The sequence below is a fragment of the Filicampus tigris genome, chromosome 5, assembly GCF_054856515.1.
Source record: "Filicampus tigris isolate MCC_2025a chromosome 5, RoL_Ftig_1.0, whole genome shotgun sequence".
NCBI classification, from domain to species: Eukaryota; Metazoa; Chordata; class Actinopteri; order Syngnathiformes; family Syngnathidae; genus Filicampus; species Filicampus tigris.
Window position 1 is genome coordinate 21,306,792 of NC_141221.1, and position 27,261 is coordinate 21,334,052.

The window sequence follows — 27,261 nt, forward strand, 5'->3', positions numbered from 1 at the left end:
GAATATGCAGGCAATACTCGAATGATATCAACATCCATGAATTGTGTACATGTTGCAACGCGGGCCTTCATACAGTGTTACAAAAATAAGGTCCCGACAGCCGATAATAGCAGTACAATGGATCAATTAAATTGGCATGAATAGCATGTATCTGTGTTTGTTTTCTGCAACTTTACCTGCACATACCATCATTACACTCACCATGTACTGTATGGAAAAACTTGACATATTTTAGAGTGGTCTTTATTTTTGTGATTAGTCCGAGGCCTGTCAATAATGTCATTTTAATACATTCATAAAATTGGTACAGAATCAAGAAGCTTATTTTTTGTTAGCTTACATGTCCTTTAACAATCAGTCCACATCTAGCTGGAAAAAGAAGCTATGTAAATTTGAAAATATTTTGGATACAGCTTTTGCCTCCAATTTAAGCCATGCCATCAACCTCTCTTCTTAAAAATAAACACGACTGATACTGCCCCAATGTATTATTTCAGTAATTTTTTTATGCACGTATGCTCTCCCACAGCAACTCCATTTGTTCCCTTTCACAGCTTTCTCTATGTCTCACTCAATCAGCCCTGCCAACTGCTAAGTGTATAAATACAATGACAAATCTGGCAGTGAGTTTGTATTGGGATCATTTTGCATCACAGTTTGACTTTGCGGAGCCAGGCACCACATTGCAGAAGTGCAAACCAAAAATAAATACACATATTTCCGCTCTGTTCCATGACTTGTGGAAAGTCACTGGTTGAAGAATGCATGGAAATGTCTCGATGGCTACAGGGTTCATCTATTCATATATTCTTCAGGTCGTACGTGAGGAGTTGAGGCTAGATTTCAGTTGCGAAATCATATATTGACATTGTTCCATTTCCCTAGTTATTGGATCTAAATGTTGGACATCGGTCAACCTTTTCATTTGTACCTGTCTGCACTGGTGGGGAAGTCTCGTAAAGCTGCAACGGAGTGAGTGATTGACTCGTCTGCTTGAAATGGGCCTGAGCTCAATGGCCAGCACTCATAATTTGACCAAGAACAAATTTTGACAGAAACAGAACGCCAGATTAAGATCTATTTCCAAGATACCGCCCCATCTCCACCTGCGCCATCCTGCAATCCCAGCTGCTTGCTTTGGCTTTTTTCCCACATCAGGTTGTTCATGTGGTCGATAACTAAACCAGTGCACTACGATGATGGTGTCATTCCAAACTATAAATATACTCTCAGAGAAAGACAGTTTAGTTTACTTCACCCACTATAAAATCAAATCTGGAGAAATCGACTGAAAAGAATGAAGGCTGTGTGACAGGAGATTCAAACGCTTCAATCCATTTCAGATCCTAATGAAGGTTCGCCTGTTTCCTTAGTATCAGCCATCGCCTTGATCAGATTCGGTTATCAGCCTCCTACACAAAGACAACTTCACGTCCAAGAATCTTGAGGGTGGCAGACCAGCTGTGTATTGGATTTATTTCATATTTTCGCTATATGTTTTCACAAAATACATACTTTGTAGGAAATCAAGTAACAGATCTGTGAATATATAACAGATTATTTAACACATTTGAAAGGGGGAACTTGCAAGTAAAAACAAACAAATAATCAAGTCATAGAAATGTCTTTTTTAATTTTGTGACTCTGCTGAAGTATTTTTGTTCCATGAACAGTAGAAATGTTACCAGCATGTCAGCTTTTATTGTTTTTTCCTCCCACGGCCCAAAAACCCATTATCAGACCAAGGCCATGCCCCAAGGACAGCAAATAGAACCTACTTCAGTTGGTGTCTCACCCGAACGTGAAGGGCAAAAGAGAAAAACAGGAATGTGGGCAGTGATTTGGAGATTAGCATACAATCCAGTGAACAAGATGCATTTTTCCCATATAAAATGATCTAAAATTGTACCATTGCATTATACACGGATTCCTTTAAAAAAAAAAAAACTAAATGTATCTAATATTAGGGACCTAGTTTCAATTAACTTCTGGCCAAGTCAAGCTATAGCAGCAACAGTTGTTCATACAATCCATGACGGTGCACGCTGCCTGCGTGGTGAGGCCAACTTAAAAATAACATCTTTCCAAATACAGCAATACACTGACATCACTGCCTTGTTACGCTCTTTTTTTTTACGTTGTTCCCGGCAGTGTGTCGCGGCGTAACGACAGGCTTAACTAGGTTTTTTCTAGCCACTATAATTGTGGCATTCCACAAACCTTTGCACCGACGTCAACGACGCGTCGTGCTGAAATCAAGTTCAATCGCTTAATTAAGGATGCTAAAAAAAAACGACTTAATTATGCTGACATTGTATTATACAGCGCCTGTTGTCAGCGTTTAGTGGCGGCTCCAGCTTTAGCATTTAGCAGCGGCTAGCAGCTAGCTGCTAATACATATTGACAGGCGTAAATATATAAATCACAGTACTTCGTTTTATTTCCTGAACCTAGCTAGCTCATGGCTAATGCACAATGAAAACGCCATTAACTTGCTCACAAAAATCCCACCAATCGCGGCACTTGAATCCCTCAAACAACGGGCACTTATCTACAAACGTTGCAGGAAGGCACACAGAGAAGCATCCAAACAATACTCACGGGCATATGCTTTTCGTAAACTGCCAAAAATTAAGTTGCAAACTATGAAACTCGATCATGATTTTCTTCTACTTCTCAATGTAACAACACATATCTCAATACGATTACCCACACTGCCCCGAAGTGACCCAATCGTGCACAGCTTGAATAGCGCGCCCACCAAATTACCCCGACCACACACACACACACACGCACACACACGCACCCACACACACACACACACACACACCCACCCACACACACACACACACACCCCCACACACGCACACACACACACACACACACACACACACACACACACATACAGAGCTGGGCATTCCGGCTATGTGACGGATCCCCATTTTGCTGTCGGTCGACGGATATAGACGGCTTAAGCATCGACAGAAACCTTTTATTTAATTAGTTCGTCATCCGTCTTCAATCCATCATTAGTCTGTTTTTCGTGGCGAGGCTTTGCCTGTTGTAGTGTGTCTTCAATGACCACTCTGCTTGTCTGACTGCGCTCAGCTTGATTCTGCTGGGAATGTACAGGTCTTTGAGCCTTCGAGCCACTTGTGTGACTAGGAGCCTCTCAGTCACACACTGCTTACATAGAGAGCTGCTCTGTGCCAGCGCTTTTTTCTGTGCGCGCCGTGTGCGGGAGCCCTCCCATCAACACTGATTGGATGACCATTTCCCCGGTGTGGGCCACCAATCAGAAAGAAGCGCTGGCAAGGTGGAAGTTTAGTTTGGACTTGCTGACGGACGGCCGTTTAAAAGTAGAGGTGGACCTATAGACTGGTACTATTTTTCCCCCCTGGGAAGTGACAGATGACGGACAATGGAAGGGTACCCTCCCTGCTGACGGATGACAAACGCACAATTTTTAGTAAAATGCCCAGCTCTATAGATGGATGGATGAATGGATGAATAGATACACCTTTTCGGCTGTATCTTTCTTTTCAAGCATGTCCTTACAGTATTCTTTCATTTTGATGCAATTAAATGAAAGGTGGCAATCGTTATCACAGAGGGCCTTCTATATGCAAATCATGTTTCATATGAAAATCAAGCAAACATTCAGAAAATTAGGCAATATTAGCAGTAAACAGAAAGCTGTTTGTTTCATTTTATTAGAGCATAAATGATGAGCGTTTTTTATACCCCCCAACAAATTATGAATCAATTAATTCTCAAAAATATCAATCTCTAAAACTAAGCAAATCAAGGGACCGTATTATACACAAGTACATTAAAAAATGGTTTTAAGGGTGAGCAGAGCTCAGAACATCATCAAGGACAGCACACACCCTGGTTCTCAGCTCTTCGACCTGTTGCCCTCTGGCAGGCGCTTCAGGCGCATCAAAGAACAGACGAACAGACTAAAAAAACAGCGTCTACCCGAGCGCCATCAGCATGCTGAACTCTCACACATGACTGACTCTACCACCAACAACTTTGAACTCACTATGAGCACCTTACTATATTATCCCCAGATCCTTATCTTGTACATGGCTCATTCTCATTCTATCTACAGTACATTTCCACAGTGTTATTTTGTTTTATTTTATTGTTGTTTATCTGCTGCACTGAAGAGGGGAAGCAACCCAATCTCGTTGTACTCTGACAACAATGACAATAAAGGTGTTCGCATTCATGGTTTGTGGGGGGGAGTATTATATACGGGTGCATGTTACACAAGGGTTTTTATGGTACATGCTTTTCTGAAAATAAGCCGCAAATTTCATTCAGGCAGGGCTTCATCAATTTCTCTCTTAAAAGACAAACACTAATTTAACCGAAGAAGCTATATGGTCACCAGTCAGCCATGAGCCACAATCACAGATCAGAATTATCCACTCATCCGTTTTCTATGCTGCTTGCTTGTCCATATTAGTGTTAGGTGCAGCCTCTCCTAGCTGATTGTGGAATACAGGTTGGGTACATCCCAGACTGGTTTGACAGGGTACATATGGACACACAACCGATTGCACTTATTTACTCCTTTTTGGACAATTTAAAGTCTTGAATGAACATAACATACATGTTTTGGGAATGTGGGAAGAAGCTAGAGCACACAGGCACACAGAGAACATGCAACCTCCACACAGAGATGCGCACCATGAGCCCCAAACCTGTGAAGCAGACGTGCCCAGCCATGGTACACTGTACTGTCACATCACATGTTTTTACATGTAGAACATGTACTGTACTTCCTGATTACCTACACAACATTACAAATGTCGTTTGGACCTGCTTTGAGTCTGCTTGTTTCTGAAATAGGTAGTACAATTTAAAAAAATCTTTATAACAGCTCGAACAGAAAGAGCTATGTGAGAAAGAGCAGTTTGCAGAATGTAATCCCAGCAGTACAACAACCATTATACAGAAAAAAGTGGGTGCCGTTTAATAGCGTAAGCAGCCACTTCAAGAAATCTCCAACCCTCTCTTCTCTTGTGTCGGAAACCATATTCTTTGGTCTTCTTTTTTTGTAAAATCAATTAGAAAAGATTTTCCTAAAAAAACCTCCACTCCAGAGGTACTCTCTGCTGACTTTATTAATTAACAAGCTTCTTTTTACTCGCCCTTCTCCCGCCTCCACTCTTGACTATTTTCCCCTCAGGATAAAGGAGTGTGAATAAAATGCATTGTTACCCCTGCTACAGTCCTTAGAAGTCTCTCTTGGCTTTCAGATTCCCAACCAGTGTCACATACCACATTCACATTGTTCTGACACTGAGTGATAGTCATGCCATTCAGTCCGGAATAATGTATGCATCAAGATCTCACTCAACGCATCTCAAGCAAAACAAGTCATTCCATTAAAAATGACCTGTTGCCAAGAGACCACTGGGTCTCTTATTAAAGGAATACCATTATCTGGTCTTTTCATTAATGATGGGCTTATGTGTGCTTAAAGTAATTTTCTTTTGTCCTTTTTGCCTGGGTTGGTAGCCTTGCCAACTAAGCTGTTCAAATCATAAACTAGGGCAAATGGTGTTGTGCCTCTGAAAAGAAATAGGCTGTGTATGTAGCAGGGCTGTAGTCAAGTCCACCTTCATCAAGTCCAAGTCAAGTCCGAGTCACAAAGGTCTGAGTCCAAGTCCAGATGAGATCAAGAGTAAACCTAAAACAGAAATATGCAATTTTCACGACGACAAAATTAGATAAATTTCAATATGCTCAACACTCTTTTTACATGTTTTGCTTTATCAACCACGGGTGCTTATAAACAATAAAAACTATTTCAAAAACAATGTTGCTTTATTAATGGTGGTCGACCTCTGGGAAACGAGGAGGAAATTGGGCACCGGGGAGCAGCAAACTGCACCAAGCAGTGAAAGGCTGATACACAACAGCGCCAATCTCAAAGCTAATGAATGTACATGAAAGCATCACTGCGGCAGGGTTTGCTGTCGCAGATTCCCACCTAGATTATGTGAGTGCATAATAAACAAGTAAAGCAGAATGACCGTATGGTTCAGCATATGAAGATCACTGTTGCTTTTGTTTTCAAGGTGTTTTGATTTTATCTGGCCGCATTTACGAAGCATTTCTGTGCTTACACGTGTGCTAAAGGCAGTTATCGATGGTTGGTAAAACCAAATTGCATAACCCCGCTGCTGAAAGAAAAAGAATGCGTGCCTTGGAACTCGCAGTCAAGTTAACCAATCAGATGGCTACTTTGATCATGTGAAAAACTTTATTTCAACCTTCTTTTGAAGGAAGATATTAATTTTCAGGAATAAAAAAAATAGTTGGACTTGGTGGAGTCGATGAAAAAATTTTGCGAGTCCAATGGGGGAGACGGAGTCAAGTCCCAAGGAGTCAGAGTGAAGTCAGAGACAAAAACGCGTCAAACCTTGACTGTCGAGTACTACAGCCCTGGTATATAGTTCTGTTCAATCCTCGTTGGTGTGTAATGCTACTAGTGACATGTACATAATATGTCGTTTTTTTGTGTATTTTCCTTTGCTCCTGTTTTGCTTCCTTCTATTCGGATGTTTGATTTCTGTGATGTGTTTGCTTGAGTGTGTCTCTTGACTCCAGTGACTTTGTATGATTATGGGGGGGATTGAAGCCGTTTGACTAATTTCTACCTGTAGGCCTCATCATGGCAAAGTTTACAGTATGTGTCCACCCATCAGCAGCATGACCTTTTATGTCCATTAACTGCAGATTTGTCTTCTTAAAGGACAAACCAATAGTCCACAGAATGTACTCGTGATTGTTTCCTATCATTAGCCATACTTGACTTCACAAAAAAAGCTGACCAATGTTGAACTAAATTATTTCTGTAGTAAACAACTAAGTTCCAGCATAATTTGTAATTCAGGCAGGTTTGTAACACAAACAGTTCCACTGAGAAGCTGAGGGCAGTCTGCACGTAATTACCGCCATAAACCACCCGCTGTGAAAGAATGTCCCAAAGGAACCATTTTACATTTTACATTTACAAGGGTCAATTTGAATTTTTGTGTTTTATTCATGCAGCATTCCAAACATTCCATCTGCAACTGTCCCACAGCCTGAGCGGACATCTTGTTTTTGGCAAGAAGATAAGTGAGATGGATATACTTATTGAAATAAAACAATGTAGAACACAATTTGACCTTCATCGCTGACATTGTAGTGCGGGAGGGATGCAAAACTCAATAATGACCGCATCATAAAGAATGGAGGGAGAGAACTCTAGAGAGAATTCTATGTGTTTTCACAGTAATGGAGCCCATTAACTGGCGCTGGAGTCATGCTGGTCTCCAATTCAAAACCTATCGGCTCAGCAGTTGTTGAGCTGTCTATGGAGGAACAATGCAAATTCCATAAAATGGTAACAAACCAACAATGTGCATACTTTTTAGGCCTGTAGTCCGGGATGCTCCTGTCCAGGGAGATCCTGTCACTGAGCTGAGCATTGTAGCCATACTCTTCGTACTTCCCCTCGGCATCACGGCTGTCCTCCCCAAGTGAGGCGGCAGCTCCCCCCTGACCGAGTCCTCCGGGACCCTCTACCAGCCCCATGGGCTTTGCTAAACCTGCCAAAAAAAAGGACACAGAGGATCAGAGGTGGGTGCAAACAGAGTGGGCAGAGTTAGGTGAGCAGAGGGAGCATGTAGAATGGCAGCTGATTGACATTTGATGGAAGCATGCAGAGACCACAGAAGCAGCTCCGATACAGCAAGGCCGCATCCGGAGGGCATCATTATGCTTTCTGTCAATGACAGAGCTGCATAAACACTCACTTGGACAAGGACATGACTGAGCTGCACAGCAAAGGAGAAGAAGACCGTGGTGTAAAGGCCAGAGCGGATTGTGGAAAGAAAACAGCTGATGACTGACTGATTCCCAGCTGTCACATGAAGACAAGAACGGCCACTATGTCACGGATGGATTATTGATCTGATTATCACTGTCTGTTTGGGATATTTACATTATACAATTGGGATGACACAAAAAGATGATTGTGCACCATTGGGATGTCATATAACATAAATGACATTCTGTGATCTTATCATCAAAAATACAGTATACTGCACTGTACAGTATATAGTGAACAGTGCAGAGCGCTACCCTCTAAAGCCTGGAAACTACTTAACATTATTTTTATATTGATAACTATGAACAGTAGGGTCAGTAACAGGTTTGAACTGGTGGATTATTGCTGAAATTCAAAATTCACGGTGCGGTCCTTGTACTGTATAAGTACATAAATTGAAACATGTACAGCATATCTGATGACGTCAATACGCGGTATATCACAACTGCATACAGGGCATGTACGTTTTTATGGATGGTTACGCATCTCCTTTTGTTATGCTAGCATCATGCATTTAGTGAAAAGAGAAACCATCCTCTGTATTATAAAAAAAAAATTAAGTAAGGGACAGCACCCTTCCACAAAAATGCTTTTAAGCTTTAACTATCATGTAGTGATTAAGAAAAAAAAACACATTTTTAATCCAGCACCAGATGTCACATTATGTTTTTGGAATAGATGTATTGTAGAGGCATTGTGCAACACCAGCAAGACAGTGGATGGGAAAGTCTGTAAGTCTGGACTTGATCCATGCAGGTTCTTTGAAGTCACTATGAGTCACCAGGTCGTTTTTTTCTCTCTATGTTTCGGAGACCTTGGTCATCTGCCACCCACAGCACATTATGCTTCCTTAGTCTGATGGAGTTAATAGGATTTTTCATGTCAGACTTAAAATACGCCTCTACACTGATTAAGGTGGCTCATCATGACAATAACTTTGGACAGACGTCACTGTGATGCCGTGAGAAAGTTTTAATGATGCAATGGGGGAGATTTCGTCCCACGGTCCACCAACGACTTCCTACACTTTGTAAATCTTAACACAAACTTCATGTGTAAATACACTAACCAGCATTCTGACCACTTGCAAAATATGATATCTAATACAAGAGCTATATCTAATATTATCCGTAAACAAACGTTATAATGTTCAGATTTTGTTAAGACTATCAGAGAGGTATATCATTATTTTGCCTCTCCGAAACTTACTGCAACTAAATGATGTAAGAAACAGCTACTGTTATAATGCCGTACAGTTCTACACCATGTTGTTTCCACGTTCAACAATAACCTACCCGCTCTTTTCTCCATACAGATGGACATGTACACAGTTAGTAAATAGCACGTAGCAGTGCTCCACCCACTGCAGTGCAATCGGCATATTTGGATGGCTTGAAATACCGAGTGCCACTGAAGATTTCTAAATGAGCTGAATGGAAAACAGGCTTTTCCCATGAGAGGGATTCAACATACCCTGCTCCAGTCAAAGTGGTGGCATTTTGACAATTCTGGGTGGGGCTCACGTCACAGTGCAGCCATCTGGCATCACAGCCGTGTCACAAAACAACACAGATACCCTCCAGAGCAGGAGGCATGAGAGGAGAGGGCCGCACCGTCTCTGCATGAGACTTGGAAGCAGAGCATTGCAGCTTTGTTTTTTCTTCGCTCTGTTATTTGGCTAACCCCTGCCCTCTTCTTCCGCTATGGCTGAAACAAATTCCATTGTGGAATGAGGGCCACAATTTAGAGGTTGAAAAGTCGCATAAAGTCGCATACAGTATTCTACAAAGGCAATGAAATCATCAGGACTGTGAGTTCATAAACAACCTGACGGCAAATGAATTCTGTTTGCAGGACATGCAAGGGAAGCATTTTTTTTAATATTCCAAAAACGGTTGTCCAAACTGTTAACGTTAACGTTTTTTTTTTTTTTTTAAGAATATGTTCTATGCAAGCCCACTCATTGAAACAGGGCTTCTGATAAATATTGCGTTTGGGGAATAAGTGTTAATCCACTCGTTTTTAGCCAGCTCTGGGGGCGGCCATTTTGTCTTCTGTTGACTGAAAATGACATCACAACTGCTCACAACGATCAATCACAACTAATATGTTTGGGTTGACTTCCCCTTTAAAAAGAAAAATGGACAAGGGGTAAATCGGCAAACTAGGACTTTAAAGAGCTTCATCCACACAGCTTTCTGTTTCATTTTAAAAAGCATTATCTGAGCGGCACTTAGTATGAAAACTATTGTGTGCTGTTATGTCCAAACATTAGATATAGAGAGCAATGCGCAATACTTGGAGTGAATATTGATTCATTGCTAAAATGAACATCATACTTTTTCTTTTGGACCAAACGTTGTGTTGTGTATTTGCATACTTTCTAAATTATTGATTATACCATATCATCGCTGTCCTGTCAAAAACAGCTATGTCCATTCAGTTTTTTGTATTTTTACATGAATGGGGTTTCTGCATTACAGACATCCCATTAATGTGAAAATTAGAAATAAAGACAATATTGGATATACGTGTAACATGACCAAGCTTTATTTCTTGAAGTCCTTTTGTCAAAATATGTTTGACACTATACACTTATTTAGTACATTACAAAACAAACTATGTATTATTTGACCCTTGTGAGATCAAGACTCAAATTCAACAATGACCATAGGATAATTAATGAGAGTGATGTTTTGTGTGTATGTGGAGCTGAATATACAGTGTCATAAATCCGCTTTGTCAAACAGGTCCGACATTCCTGCACAGGCTGTCATGATTAAAAATTGTGCACGACTGGGCAAACAGTGTCAGTAAGGGCAACACTCTCCTTCTGAACATATTCCATTACTGTGAGTGACTGACTGCTGATTTTCAGGTGAGCCACTGAATTCATTATCCCAATTTCTCAAGGCTGAGGACAATTGATTCTTATCTGCTCGGAACACTGGTTTGCCAAGCAGAGCCTCATCTACATATCTTTATTGGAATATATATGATTCCATCTTGCTTCCTGCAGCCTTCGTGCTGTAATGTGCTGCCCTGCTGTCATGAGCATGCTGCACTGATGCAGACAGTGATTTTGATCATTAAGATACAGTCAGAGCATTGTGTGCATCAATGTGGAGGAGAAGGAAGTGTGACATTTCTCATCCTGCAATGGCCTTCTTGGAATAGGAACAGTATGGGTTTCTTTGCTATAATTGGGCATTAAAGATAAGAAGCATATCAGGTTCCGCAGCAGGACCCATCCTATCAGCACCTTCAGATGGGAAGAAGGCCATAGAATGACTTGCATGGCTGATGAAAAAAGCCTTGGTGTAACTGAAGGTTCAAACAATTAAATATGGAGTGCTGGTTTGAGGTAGAGACAGAATGCAGGCACATCCAACGGCTGAGAGCCTTTATCTGTTTACAAAATGCTTTGAGTTTTGTAGTCGAGGTAGTAATTTAGAGTTTGCACATTTTCCCATGTTTGTGTGTGTGTGTAATTTACAGGTACTATGGCTTCATCCCACATTCCAAACACTTCTATTTTTCCGTAGGTATGAATGGTTGTTTTTTTTCCATATGTGCTCTGGTGATTGGTTGGAGACCAGTTTAGGATGCACCCCGCCTCTCATCCTAAATCAGATGGGATAGGTTCCAGCTCACCAGCCACCCAAATGAGAATAATTCGTACAGAAAATGGGATCAAAGTAGAGTCGCTGCATCGAAAGGAGCCGGATGAGGTGGCTCGGGCATCTTTTTAGGATGCCTCCTGGATGCCTCCCTGGTGAGGTGTTTGGAGCTCTGGAATCACCTTCCTTTAACCCTCGTGTGGTGTTCGTATTTTTGTTACTCAGCTGATGGGTCTGGTGGACCTGCTAGAGTTTTGGGTTTTCAAAACAACACAATCAAATAATTTTCAGTTAAAATACTCAACCGATGTTTACTACATCCCAATTACAAGTTCTATGAACAAGAAACATTGTTAATATTTGCCCTTTACCTTTGTTAGATCATATTTATGAATTAATGTGCTACTCCTTTTTAAAAAATTAAATCTAATGAAAAAAGAAGAAAAATCCCATAACAGTGTGTTATCATCATGAGGAGGTTCCTTGATATACCTTGGGTCATTTTTTTTAAGTAAAAACTGAAAATGATAATGTCAAAAAAAATGTAAAAAATGTTTCTCTTACTAGAAAATACTTACCCTACTGTCCCGTATAGTACTCAACTCCAATACAGTATTCAATATTATTAATATCAAATCTCACAATATCAAAATTGTGTGCAAGATTAATGAGTTAATTTTAAACAAAAGGCAAACAAGGTGGTGGGATTGTAAACTAACAAAATGTTGAAGTCTCCAAAAAACAATAAGGAACAAAACAAACACTAGGACTAGGACTAGGACTTTGACAAGACTTACAAAGACAGGATAAAACAGACGAACCAACAAGGGCTGAAAGAAAGCTGGCAACTAAATATGAACAAGTTAACGATACAGCGAGGAACACCTGGACAAGACACAGAGGGTAGGAGGAAGCTGGTTGGTTAACACAAGGGACCGGGATGACAAGCACAGGTGGACTCAACTTAACGAGAGACAGACAAGGAACACAAGGCAAAACATGAATCTACAGTCAAAAACCAAACTCAAAACACAGACCATGACAGCTCCCCTCTTAAACATTGTTCTGACCGACTGCAATTTTCAATAAATGGCAATTATATTGCACACGGCCATGTGGCAGCAGTGGCCAGAATGTGGCTAATGGGCTAATATTTCTCTCACTGAACACAAGCCTCCTGTACCAAATCCTATATTCAAATAAAATGACAAACTGAATAATGTAAAGTTCAGAGCCACAATTATACCATTCGTAATATTCAATAAAATATAAAAAAAAAAACACAATAAAAAGCAAATCAAACAATTGAATAATAATTTAAGATTTTTTTTTTTTTTTTTTTTCATGAATCTCACTTGGTGAGCAGTCTTTCAATCTGGGTGGGCCTGTTAAGACTGAGACAGCGCTGTCAGGTAAACCAAACAAACTTGTGTAAGTTGTGTTTCTAATGCCCGCCCACCAAGGTACTTGTGCTCCCCAACTTTAATGCACAGATGTCTAAAAATAAACAGCTGTTTAAGATATATTTTCATTTTATCATAGTATTATTTTAAAAGAAATACTAGTGTTGAGTTCTTCAACACTAAGATATTCACAGAGTGAATCTGCAAGGTTTCTTTTGGGGTATTGTGTAATTGCATGACACGTCTCTAAAATACATACATATTTGTAAATAACGAGAGCCAAATTGCAACGCTGGGTAAACAAACTCACACAATACGGCAAACGAGGAGGGACACTGAACATTTGAACACATGAAAACATGGGAGCCATAAAACCATTTTGACATCTAAAATGAGGATTGTTTCTCCTGCAATGAGCAGAGTGGCTCTTGCCGTGATTCCGTTAGCATTCTGGATGTAGCCATCGTATTAGTCATAAAATCTGCAAATTCTACTCGTAAAATGGTTTTAGAATGACATGATACAATCAAAAGCTATGGTTCAATATTAATCCCATGAGTCCCATGAGGCATCTTCCCAGATCAATCCACTCTGCCACATCCAATACATCTGTGACATCGATTCAGTGCACAAGGCAGGGTATGTACATGTCTGTCTGTGTAATTGTTGTCTTGGTAATACTTGCCAGAGGATATCGCCAAGGGCTTGATTAGCCAAGGTGATTCAAATCTATTGACTGTGTGCAGCAACACTGCGTGTATAGGGTACAGTCCAGGAATATGGACCAAAGCAAAGTAAGTAGGCTAAGAATAATAATTGGACACACTTTTAATGGTTAAAGGGTATAGCATTAGTTTAATTGTCTGCATTTTGTTTCGTTCCTTGAAAACTGTTGGTACTACCGGTATAGTATTTATCTGGACAGTGCTTAATGCACAATTGTGTTTAACTTTTTTTCTATAAATCTTGTATTAATTTGTAATGTTTTTTCATAAACAAAATCTGCTTTTTAATTGAATGGAGAAAAATAAATGTCATTCACTTCAGGAATAACCTACGTTGCATATGGTAATATACTGTATGACATTATCGGGACATGAAATCACCAATGTTGGAGTGTAAGATTTTGTCGCTAATGCACAGCAGAAGTATATTCTGAACTTTTCCAACATGGTGTCAAGGCAGAAGCAGTCCATAGCTGGGCTGTATTTCATGCAAACACATGTGGTTACGTGCAGCACTTGCAAACATTGAAATTAATCAAAGGGGGGTGGGGGGGTTGTATAATTTTAATCTGCAAAAATATGTTATGATAAGGACATCAGTGATGTATTATTTGTATCATCATCATTCCCTCACCCAATGAGAATCAATAAGGAAATTGATCAATCAGCATTATCAATAAAGGAATTATAATCGCTAAATTCCTACCAATTCTCATCCATAAATATTTCACAACTGAAAAAAATAGAAAATGAAATAAACTATAACTTGGCTCAGTCGTGATGCAGAAGATTACTTGACCAAAAATGATGTAGAATGGATATGATAATTTAATCCTATTCTGAAACTTCCTCTGGGCATGTACAGTTATTTGTAAGGGAAGAGATATCTGGAAAATCACTGCATGGACAGCAAAATGGAGACATCTTCCTTAAAACCTAAATCAATAAATATTTCATGGGTGCAATATTTTGCTTTTATCCTTAAGAAATTGTTACAACAATACATCATTCTATTTCACAACCTTCTGAGAATATTGCACAATACCATTGCCAGTGAATTTGCAAAATTAAACAACAATAGTATGGCTCCTTCTCAAAGTCAAACAAATCTTATTTTGATCAAGTCCAAATTGTAGACCTTCGCAGATGTCCACCGGGATATTTAAATATAGAGCTGCATTTTATCATTAAGAGCCATCATGCATTATTCACAGAGAATGTGCAATAACCGGCCAAGTAAATGGCAGAAGCAGGCAGAACCAGGAAGCAAGAAACAGACTGAACAAGCGCACACGGATTCGGCACACACATTTAATCAAAACCCATTCCCAAAGAACGAAACAAAAGACAAAAAAAAACAAATGAACTCAACTTTTTAAAAAAGTAATATCGAGTTTAAATAAAACAATAATGACAAACTACCTGAAGTCAATGTCACAATCTTAAAAAAAATAATAATAATAAATCTGTAACGGTTAACAACAGTTCATCTTATGCGCGTACGCTCACATTGAGGCTCAACAAGCACCAGTGAGGAGATACAGTATCGTTTGCGCTTAATGGACTACTTAAGGTCAAAACACAGCTTCGTAAGCTGGTTAACAAGCTTAAAACATTTTCATCTGATTAGCGAAAGGCGGTGGCATTCACAGCTAAACTTGGCAGTTGATAACCCTCATGTCGATGCCTTTTGTGGCAAAATGAGAAGCTAACAAACGTTGACTGTTGTTTTCTTGTTGGGAGTCTGGTTTGCCCACCATCAGGAAACTATCAAAAGCACAATTCCAAGTCTTGTTTATGTCCTTCAAATCTAATTGAACCTTTGGGTAACTACCGTGACATGCCATTGGAAGGTAATAAACAACGGAAAGACTGGGTGATTGCTTCATATCGCTGCTGGACATGGTAATAGTCCCTGGCACTCTGAGTCCCCCCTCTCACCGTGGCTATTTCACAAATCTAAGAAGTAATCACAATTTAGAAATAGGGGTGACCTGTGTACTGAATATTATGTTGTTTGTCATTAATAAAATGAAGAAAATTCATGCCGGGATTGCGGCAGTCAGTGAATGTTTCCAGACAGAGATTGTCCACCCACCCATCTAGCTATCCATTTATCATCACAAAGTGAAGAGGCGAGGTACAATGGTTGATGGACTGGTCATCAGCCAATCGCAGATCACAAACAAGCATTCACAATAACACCTAAGGACAATTCAGATTCTTCAATTAGAACAAAAACCCTCGCAAGCACTGTAGAATGTGCATATTCCAAAACAGGAAGGCCATAGCATGTGCCGAATGCATACTGTCATTTTGAGTGAGGGAATACAGTTAATTCATTAACTGCCATTGACAAATGTACTTGTCTTTTCACAGTCCAGCCATTCAATCCCAGGAACAATCCTAAAACTGCAGCATTGCAATTGTTTGTTGTCACTATATTACATTTTGAGAATGATACACAGTTCAGAGCCCTTACATTTGTTTTGTATGCAAGCCAGAAAACGGCATATTGTAACTTCATACATGTGTTGGCCATTTGCTCTTTTCAGCCAAGCATAGACTCAACAACAACAACCCAATAATCACAAGGTTACTTGTTTTGTATTGCCATTGTCGTGGTCAGTTTTAAATGAATTGTATTATTATTATTATTATTATTTTTTTTTACATTTGTAAATGTTCTACTGCTTGTTCTCTTCAGGATCGCTGGGGTGCTGAGGTTATCCCGGCTGACTATGGGCACTATGAGACATCTGAACTGGTCACCAGTTAATCCCAGGGAATTGAGAGACCAACAATCATCCACACACAGTATTTGAGTCCTCACTGAGCATGACATGTGTTTTTTGAAACGTGGGAGGAATTGTGATTACCAGGAAAAATCCAACACAAAGACACAGTGAACATGCCAACCATGCCAGCTGTGAGTCAAAGCCAGAACATTTGCCTCTGATTCAGACAGCAACACGCACTATTGCACTGCCCTATTTGTGTTTCAGGTTAAGTGAGAGAGCCATTAATTAAAGGGCTTTTGAGATATGTGTGCTCTCTACTGGTGGCAAGTATGAACTACATCAATCCTATTGTATTGAAGTTTTGACAAAACATGAATTGACAAAAAAAATATTGATGAATTTCAAAATGATGAATTGAAACTGTATGATTAAGTAGAGACTGCCCAGCTGCAAAATAGTAATTGCATATATTAAACAAACATTTGGCCTCTAACGCTAACTGCGTAATCTTTACATTACAGGATTTGACAACTTGTTCAACTTTTCCAGAATACACAATATTTAGATCTTGTGTACAATGTCTGAAACTGTATGATTAAGTAGAGACTGCCCAGCTGCAAAATAGTAATTGCATATATTAAACAAACATGTGGCCTCTAACGCTAACTCCGTAATCTTTACATTACAGGATTTGACAACTTGTTCAACTTTTCCAGAATACACAATATTTAGATCTTGTGCACAATGTCTAAAATTCCCAAATAACCAACAGTACTTTACATTTATATAAAAGAAAGCAATTTGGATTATGCATATCATTCAAAAAGTGTAGAATTTGATGATCTATAAGGCGATTTAAATTGTAAATATTATGAAGATTATGTCAAATGACAGCATCTGAGAGGTTTACAGTAGATACATCAGTTAAGTGTCTTTGCTGGCGTGTCACAGTAATATTACTCGAATGAATCAAGTTTAGCTGCTACTGTACGATATATTATCCTTGAATGCATAATGCTGCTTTATAAGCTTACTAATGTGCTTCAGAGAATTTAATGAGGAAAGTGATTTCACGTTGTCTCACAATGTTGTTTTTTCAAGGAGATGAGGTCGTATGAAATCAAATGGATGATTTTCAGATATATGATGACTCATATAAAGATTGATGTGATTGTGATTTTTATATGACACTAGGCGAATCTCCCTACCGTTTAGTTGATTATAGACGACATCCTCCAACCTCTCTAGACGCTGAAGAATAGACTGCCTGTCCACCAAGTTGGTAACTTTACCATGTCTGGCGCGCAGCCTTTGGTCAGAAGCACGTCCGATCTGGACGAACTCCTCGGATCGGTCCTGGATCCTGCAGTAGACCGAGAACAGGATGATCCCCACAAACACGAGAATGTTGACGGTCAGCAAAGTTTTGATTTTGCGTGCCACGGCCATGAAAGTGACTTGCGTGTGGCCGCCGAGTCCGAACTGTTCATGTGTGTCTTTGACCAGCTGTCGGGGTCTTTCTGGAGGATGACTCCACTTTGGGGGGAAAGAAAAAAAGAATAAGAAGGTCAACGCGTGTGTCGCTCGGAGGGCAGCTGAGTGATCCGTTCAGAACCACGGCCAGCTCACTTGGGACCTCGCGAAAGCAGCCTATGTAGACGTGGAGGTGCGGTGCTCGTCTGGGCTTCTTCTTGTTGCGGGCACTTGCGCTTTACAGCGGAAATATGATTCCACGGGACGCGTTTATCATCTGAAACAGCCCACGGCGGTTCCGAAGCATCAACCGTGGAACGTCGCCACTCGGTTAGCCCCAATATGTCTCGTCCATCTTTCGCGAGAAACACAACAATAACATCCTCCTCCTATTACTAGATCTGTCCGTTTGTGAAAATATGAAACCGTGCAGCTTAACTCCGGTATGTGCATACATGCTTCAAAATAAAATGTCAAAAACATACATAGGCCTATCTTTCTTTGCTGTGTGCAGTCCTTTGTTGTGGTCCTTGTCCTCCGACCGGAGAATCGAGAGCCGATTCGCCCTCTAAAGCAACGATGTTTCGTGTCGGTGGGAGAGATGCAGTCGGCCAGTGTGGCATGCTGTCTCTCCTCCACGCAGCCTCACGGCTCGATGCGCTGCCTCCTGACGTCCACGGCTGGAGCATGAATAGTCATGAGCTCGATTGGGCTTAAAACACAGAAGAAGCGGCATAAAGTAGTTCCACTTGACAGAGCAGTCGTCTACTGCTGTTGGCCGCTCATGTGTGAATAAAATGTCAGGCAGATCCGCCATGTGTAGATTGTTTCCATCATCTCATTCTCAGCTTATATATATGATCATCCTACCTATTTTTGTGTCTGGCAGGGGCAGAGACATTTCGGGGGGGCAGGTGCTAAAGTCCCCCAAAAGCAGACGGATCTCCAAAACTATTCATACAATAAAGGAAAAAAACAACATTATGTATGTATTTAACTTGTGTAGGTTGTGTATTTATGTCTGTAAAGAAAATTAAGAGTCAACATTGCAACTATTAACAAAAGAGGTGAAAGGAAGCTACAGTGGATTTATAGTCAACGCAGCCCTTTTCAAATCACATTTTTTTGTTAAATACAAAAGATTTCAAACTTAATTTATCGTCCGTGTCCCGTGAAAAACACTTGTGTCCAATTTTGGAATTTTTTTTACATTTTCATGTTGATGAGATGTCTGAAACACCATTCGCCTAAAAATTAAGGAAAAGGAAAATATAGACTTTTTTTCTCACCGGACAGTGACGATATACAGGGTAATTTCTTAAATTTGTTACAGAATGATGAATAGAAGAGGACCAAGCACAGAACCCTGGCTGACACCATGGGACAAGGGGGCAGTGGATGAGGAGCAGTTGTTGATGTGGATGAATTGTTTCCTGTGTGTGAGGTAGGAGTGAAGCCAGGTCAGGACTTTGTATATATATATAGATACAGATTATGTTTGTCACCACCGTGTGGCAATCATGTGGGTTATAAAAATTTTATACAAAATATAAACAAAGCTCTTTTACACCACACCACAAATGACATGTTTAGCATCCGAAAGATCTGTGTTTATACAGCCAGATGAGTGTATATGTTAATCTTTTTCTTTTCCAAGCCGCACATTCTCAAAACTATTGCATAATAATGACTCTTCACAATTAATTGCTATTCATTCATCATTTGTGTTCCTCTCATCTTTTTTTCTCATCTTTTTTGGCTTTTAACAGTACATGCAGGTGAACATGTACAATCGATCTTACGTAAGAAGTATGAGTTTACATGCACACACACACAACACAATGTTACTGGTTTGCGGAAAGGTTGGCTCCTGTAAACAGAATTATTGAAGGACTAAGTTGCAGTATGCATTATGCAATCCCAATGGGAACTGTCAGCATACTATTCAAATTCCTTTCTCGTCGCAAATCTCCCGCTTGCCTTTGCAATCTTCCTATCCACATTTCCTCATGAATTATAGCTCTAGAAAATCATGTTTTCATGTATAAATATTTGCAGAGCCTTTGTTTATTTTTATTCAATCATGCGGAAGCAGACCTTCAGGCTGTCCAAAATGCACACTGATCTTACGTCCCACCCATGCCAGAATCTCAAATGTACTGCCTTTGATTCGTTAGCTGCATCAATCTAATCAGAAAGCAACAGTGATTTCAGAAAGAGCACAGGTCTTTTCAGAAAACATCTGGCAGCAACAATGTGTAGATTTACCCTTATTTCAGTAATGTAAGCACAATGTTGTCCATCATTTACCCAATTTTATTTCATCAAGTGGTTGCATGAAATAAAATCAACTGAATTCAGATATTAAGCAGAATATACATCTACTTAAAAAAAATGCATCTTGATACAGATGATTTTATTTTGTGCAACCACTTGACACAATAAAATGGAGTAAATTCAACCATAATTATTTTTCAGTGTATTAAGAAAATTCTATTATACATGTACAAATATTTAATAATTTTTATTTTTCAGCTTGAGAGCTGAAGGGAATGGTACATAGGTATAGAGAGTACTCTACTATAAGTAGAGCAAATTAAACACGCTCAGCAGAACGGAGGGGTTCAGTGGTCCTTATTTCACAAAGTCACAGTAATTATTGCGCCCAATGTTGAAACGTGTGTGAACCAAAGTCACTGCCAGAGTTCTGATGAAACACTTTCTTTTCCATTACACACCCTTTGTGTTTTAATGATGTAGGCTGTGCATTTCCTTCATAGCCTTGCAGCTCTTGTGTCTTTCCACATGTATTCAGAAAAACTTTTGCCTCAGTGAAGTGTTTAATTGGGATTCTCGCAGCATGTGAGTTCCACTACAAAAGCTGCAGATTTGATTTGAGGTCTGTAGGGAAAATACGTCTGAATGTGAGGGGAAATGACTGTTACAACCACATCAGCTGCAGGGCCTCGGCTTAGCAGCTTAGACAGCAGCCACATACTCACTGATCCCTGTGAAAGACTCTGAAGATGTCAGCCTTCTGCATTCAGAACCCCGCTTGCTTGCAAAAATGCAAGGACTGGCACTCAAGTATTTTAGCCATATCAACCTGGGTGACTGCCAGCTATCCCTTAGTCATCTCACTAGCTGATTCCACATGAGCCATTTAACACGTTCAGTGGGAGGGACATATTCTGCGCATCATTTGCCCTTGCGTGACGGCAGGAAACCTGCATAGGTCATGCATTAATTACATCTGTTTTGAATAGCTACGAATTATAGCATACACAAATTAGGTCTAATCAGTAACATAGACGACGGTGTTAGCAAAGGTATTTAAATGTCATCACCAGTAGATATGTTTCTCATTATGAAACACGTGAAATGCAATTTAAAGCACAGCAGAGTGTGTCTCTGTCATGTTCTGTGGCTTATTGTTATTTTTTTCGGTCCCTGGGTCTGGCGGATGGGCGGAGCCTCCAGTGCACACCTGTTTGGCATGATAATCAGCTGGGTATAAAGGTGCTGGAGAAGTGGAAGCTAGTCGCCGGAATATTGTTGCTGTTGGTCTGTTCTCCCTTTGTCGATCGTGCGCTTATTTCCACAGCCGCGCAATACGTCGTTTAGCTTTGTCAAGTAATTCCGGTTTTGATAATTCTAGATTAGGTTTGTTTTCTTTTGTTTCCAAACCCATCTAGTTTAGCTTCTGTCTTTCCTTTTGACTTGTTTATTGCACTCGTCTGTCTTTCTCTCAATTGGGCTGAGTTCCTTTGTTAATCTCTTGCTGCACTTCTGTTACATACATTTCCGTTTAGTGTTGTTTGCTCTTCCGGCGTTTAGCTTCCACTGTGCTCCGCCCATCGACTGGCTTTTCGTGTAATCGCGTCAGCCTTATGCTGATGTTGTCCTATGTTTGAATGTATTCCTCCTTGCTCACGTTTACGTGCTACCTTGGTTTAATAAAGCTTTGTATTTGTTCATAAGTTTTGTTTGGCTCTGCTTTGGGGTTTTGGAATTCTGGGCACGTGATCGTGACAGTCTCATAGAAAACAATAATCACTAAAACTGTAAATAAAATCGTATAGTATAAGCAAAATCTTATAGTATAAGCAAAGGATCTACAGTTCCCCCAGGCTTCAAAAGTGGATAGTAATAATTGCCAAATACCAGTAAGTAAGTGTTTTGGGGCACCATCTCATTCTCTCTATTCCACTGATTTGTGCGGTATATTGAGAGGTGTGCTTTCTTGCCAAACCGAACGGGCATAACTTGGAGACATGTATGATACGTTGTTCGAGTAGTGGTCTGTTTATCTCAAAAGGCAACAAATGACTGGTCAGCAAAAAGGAATACAAATACAATGCCCAGAAGAGAGAGTGCTTGGTTTGTATGGTTCATTTTTGGGCAGCTTGAGCCTCTCAAGAACACTTTGAAATTGTGAGTCCAACATTAGACATTATGGGCCCTATCTTTGAGCCCAGTGCAAGTCCAGCGTAAAGTGCAGTCTAACTGTGCGCATGGGTGGAGTTTTCTTTCTTGGTATTTTTGTAGATAAAAAGGGGCGTTTGCGTCGTTGCGGGAGTGAACACAACCAGCCTGTTTCCAGGTAAATGAAAGCAGCTCCCCTCATTCCCTTTAAAGTCAGCACGGAAGAGGTGTGCAGAAGATCGAAGTATGTTTATACTGCAAGCAGACCTCTACTTACCGATGATGTAAAGTTGGCCATGGCTGTCACAGATCATTGCTGTGAAAACAGAGTGGGACCAACAGCCATCCTGATTGTTCGTGTGTCTGACACGCCAGGCCCTCTGCATAGCTGTGCCGCGGCCCAGTGGGGTGTTTTAAAAAATATAATGAAGATTATGATGATACTGCATTTGGCTGGCAACCAATTCAGGGTGTATTCCGCCTGACAGCTGGGGTAGGTTCCAACACGCCCGTGTACCTCGTTAAGATAAGTGGTTTGGATAATGAATTGATAATGATAATGATAATAATGTAACTTGTCTGAGATATAACAACCAATCATTTAAATTACAATTAGGAGACAAAATGAACTTTATTCAATAACAGTCATAATGCGTTCAAGGAATTTATTCCTACAAGGATTCATATTTTAAAAGGAAATACAGTAATATCCACCACATGCAGTATATCAGCGGAGCGCAGAATTTGTCTGCCTGTGCATTAATCAAATTCACCAAAATGTGATTGTACCCCCTCTGCCACAACTTAGATCTGCTTTAACCTGGTCTAAAGTCTAGTCTACTTTTTGTCACCAAGTTCTCAGGTGTGTGCCATGGGGCGTGTGAAAAAAACAAAATGCCTTTGGGTCTTGGTAACGCTAAGAAAGGCGCAGCACACTCTGCCAAACTCCCAAACATGGCAAACTAGACATGCCCCGGCACGAAAATGAAGATGCGACTATTTGTACGCCAAGTGCACATATGCCTCTCTATGAAAATAGAGGCCTATGTATCTGCTGTTGGCAACTGTCTGTACGTGGTCCTCTGAGGAGGCTGTCAACTAGCTGGTGACACATCTGCCGATCATACAATGTTCTCAGCCCGTTTGTCCATCACCTCTGACATAACAACCTTGCAGAAGATTGAAATGAAATGTGCTTGAGCGGTAGACTCACCGACTTCCATGAGACGATGTTGTTTCTTGTATTGTCATCTTGAGTTGACCTCAGTTACATCTTAGCAGATATAAGGAATTATATTTTTCAGGTTAAGTACCTGTATGATTATATTCTTCAATCCGATTCTGGTGCTGTTCTTGTTTTGTGAAGGTGGTGTGATAAAACCAAACCAAATTGTTTTTAATTAGTTTTGTGTTCATTCAACAAATACTGTGTTAAACCAACGCTACTAAGTCAATAAACAGGCACAGAGACAAAATGATGTTTGCTGAGTTTAATGAGACCAGGGCAGAGGTAAGGAAACGGGTCTGAGAATTCGTGAGGCTGTCTTGACATTCAAGGCTTGAGATTAAGCATCTGATCTTGGCCAACATAGTGGGTTGGTTTGCCAAGAAAGGTCAAGTACAGCCAAACCATTATCACAGAGGTACACTGACAAACCAGCAACGAGTTGCAGAAAGAAGCTGGCTTGAATACAGCAGAAGAGGTCAAGGATGTCAATCAGGAAATTGGTTACTGGCCATTACCAGCCATATGGTGAGACAAGGGACAGCGAAAACAAGACACAATATAAGTTAGGGATGTGAAAAAAAACGAAAGCTCCACATCAGTGCATCGTCTGAATCATCTTCTGTGCGATGGCTTTATTGAATAATCATGTGACCTGGATATAATAGAAACAAGATTATATGCTTTAAATTTCATTCCAAGCAATATCAAATATTTTAATGTAAACATCCTCGTTATTAGTACTTGGAAATTCCCCAATCATTTGTATACAGTTAATTTATTGATACTATTTATCCTTTGTTCAATATTGAAATAAATGTTTGAGTTGTCAGAAGCCAAATCTCTGTTACAATGTGTGAGAATTGAGCAGAAAACACTGAGCTGGACCTTCCGGCGGACAGAAGGCGTTTTCTTTTACACCCGACATTTTGGTAGCTGAAAGTAGACTAAACATTAGACCAGCTGAAAGCAGGACTAAGTTGTGACGCAGGTGGCGTATTGTGATTTGGATGGATTTGATCAAGGTGCAGGCAGACTAATCCTGAGGTCCGCGTGTGTGTGTGGTGGATGTCAGCATATTTCACTCAATGAATGCATTACTATTATTATTATTATCATCACCTTTAATATATTTTTAAAATCACCCTCGCGGCACAGCTATGGGTAGCGTCGGGGGACAGATTGTTACACATGAACTCATGATTCTGTGTGGAAGGCGGTCCAACAGCCTACTTCAAAGTGGTCAACATCATACACAAGTGGAGATATTCTTGTAGTTCCTTATAAAAGAAGTTGATCTTCTGCATGGAGTCCAACAATTCTGTTCATGCTTCTGCCATGCACCTCTCCTGTGTTGAAGATCGATACACAGCTGTGGACCTTTTTTCTGCGAGATTGCCAAAGAAGGTCTGTTCCGTCCAAAATGGTTCCTATTCTTTATACTTCTTTGGCCACCCGCTCTACCTGGCCCACGTGACTATGTTTGACTCTACGGTGTTAACTGATTCCAACTAGATGTGTGCCAAGATTATGAAAGAGAGGAAGATGCCGAGCCAGGGCGAAAGGTCACAACGACACTACGGCCAAGCTTAAGTCACCAATCTCATCATATGCCCCAAAGAGGCCTAATCTAACAACGCCAATGGAAGCATTAGCTATAAATTCTTTGGTGCTGTGCAGTGGGGATTGTTTTTCATTCGTCTATGTTGTGGCATCTGCCCCTATTCAAATAAACATGACCACACCACGCCGTGTGTGTGTGTGTGTCTGTTTTTTTTTTTTTTTTTAACCTTTTGGGCTGTGTCTGCTCATGCTGCGCCTGTGTTTCGTAAGTACATTCTCAAAGCCGATTGGCTGGTGCTGATACCATGCTGACAAAAGCTCACTTCATTCTATCACAACGAAATAGGCAAAAGAGCAACATTTTTGCTTCAAACGCGCCTATCGGCTAGTGTCCGCAAACTGCAATGACTACACAGCAGTGTTTTTCAAACTTTTTTGACTCAAGGCACATTTATTTTATTGAAAAAATCCCGCGGCACACCACCAGCTGACAATGTGAAAATAAAAATTATTTAACAATATAAGTGCTATATTGTTTGTATAAGCATGTTTTAACATTGAAGAATGATGTTATATTATAACATCGTGAATAGGAATTAAATAAACATAAAGGAAAATAGTATGCACAGGCACACAAATTAGATCATTTCCCACGGCACACCAGACACACATCAGTGTGCCGCGGCACAGAGTTTGAAAAACACTGCTATACAGTATATGGAAACGCGTCGCCAGGAACGCTCTTCTTTGACCTATAGTAGATGACATAGCCTGCAAAGTCCCTTTGTGGTTCTTGCAGTACAGTAGGTGGCGGTATGCTCCAAGGAGCTGTAATCCATCAATAAACTATGAGAAGAAGAAGAAGCACGGTTAAAATAACGAGGACAGAGTGACGGACTGTCTACTGATGGACTGGGCCGGCTTGAAATAATGATGATGGATTTGTGGTCTGGGCGCTGGCGAATGACGGATGAGGGACCGGCGAAATTTACTGATGCACCCACCACTGCTATTTAATGTACGTAATGTACCTCCATTTCAAAATTTCAAGCTTTACCAATGGCACGCAATTAACTGTCTTGTGCACAGAGGCGTAAGAGTACTCTGCCATGCAGCACAAGAAGGCTCCCTCAGGTAGTACTGTTCTTACTGATTTTCATTTGATTGTTTTATATTTATGGCCTAGAAGTGTTTTTCATTCAATATTGACAGTAATTATGATTTTACTGCAATGTTAACACAAGTTCCAAAGTACAATCTTTGGCTACATTGCCACCATAGGAACAGAACTACGTTGTATACCATGGAAACCCTGTATAATGACAGCACAATTAGCTGAAGTCCTCACAGTGTGACCAGGTAGCCGTATGACCATTTAACCCTCTTTGATTCAACTCCAACCTTGAACGACACAGTTTGCATGAAAACCGCAAAACCAACTTTTTTTTCATACCTCAGTAGTGAACAGGGGCTAAATTACAGCTCATCTGCTCTCACTCCAGTGTCTTCAAACATTACAGTTTTTAATTACTGCAGTGACATCCTTGCATGTTAAACAGTCACACGTTCTCTTGTGGGTCATCTTTAATTTTACTTTACAAGAATACGCTATAGGCCAATAAAACAAAATGAGGTGCGGGTCATAAATGGCCCAAGAGCCACAGTTTGGAATTTTCATCAAAAAATACAACCGTGTGTTATCTCTACACCAAACAGAAATGATGAACACAAATTGACCTCGCAGCTACCTCAAGGTCAGTGAAACCACTGCAGGTACTGCAAACTGCACTTGACAACCATGTCACCAGTGCAGTGATACACATGTAGAGCAAAGCAAATGATTTATGTTAGTTCCCGATCACTTGATGTGCAGATTTGCTGCGTCATCGCCTGAACAGTACGCACCATCCGAACACTTGCTGGTCACTAATGCAGTGCTGCCGCCTCACCCGCCAGCGTTAAGTTCATACATTATCACTTTGACCCTGAGGCTAACAGCTAAGCCCCAGTTCTGTCTGCCTCAACTTAACTCATTCACATTGCACCTCTGGCCACTTGGCCCCGCTGCACTGCTGCAGGAGCTGTAGATTTGCTTAATGCCTGAGCTAAATTAGAATAATAACCCTCCGGACTAGAATATTTAGTGTGCAGCTCTGGGAAAATGTTGAAATGGATTTAGTTTTTTCTAC

The 27,261-nt window shown here is 40.4% G+C and overlaps 1 protein-coding gene across 4 annotated transcripts in view; it reads right to left on the reverse strand.

Annotated features, from left to right (window-relative positions):
* Nucleotides 1–18,694, reverse strand: part of galnt9 (polypeptide N-acetylgalactosaminyltransferase 9) — a 91,418-nt gene extending 72,724 nt beyond the window's left edge. Inside the window, exons 1-4 of one of the 4 annotated variants that reach the window (XM_086031553.1) lie at nt 18,016–18,693; nt 17,849–17,922; nt 17,595–17,749; nt 7,436–7,616 (exon numbers count right to left, since the gene is read on the reverse strand). In XM_086031553.1, the coding sequence (XP_085887679.1) occupies nt 7,436–7,602 (167 nt within the window). In that variant the 5' untranslated portion in view covers nt 7,603–7,616; nt 17,595–17,749; nt 17,849–17,922; nt 18,016–18,693. Of the gene's footprint in view, nt 1–7,435; nt 7,617–17,594 lie in introns of all 4 variants that reach the window. The other 3 variants (XM_086031551.1, XM_086031550.1, XM_086031549.1) reach the window with 3 other exon arrangements.
* Between the last annotated feature and the right edge of the window lie 8,567 nt (nt 18,695–27,261).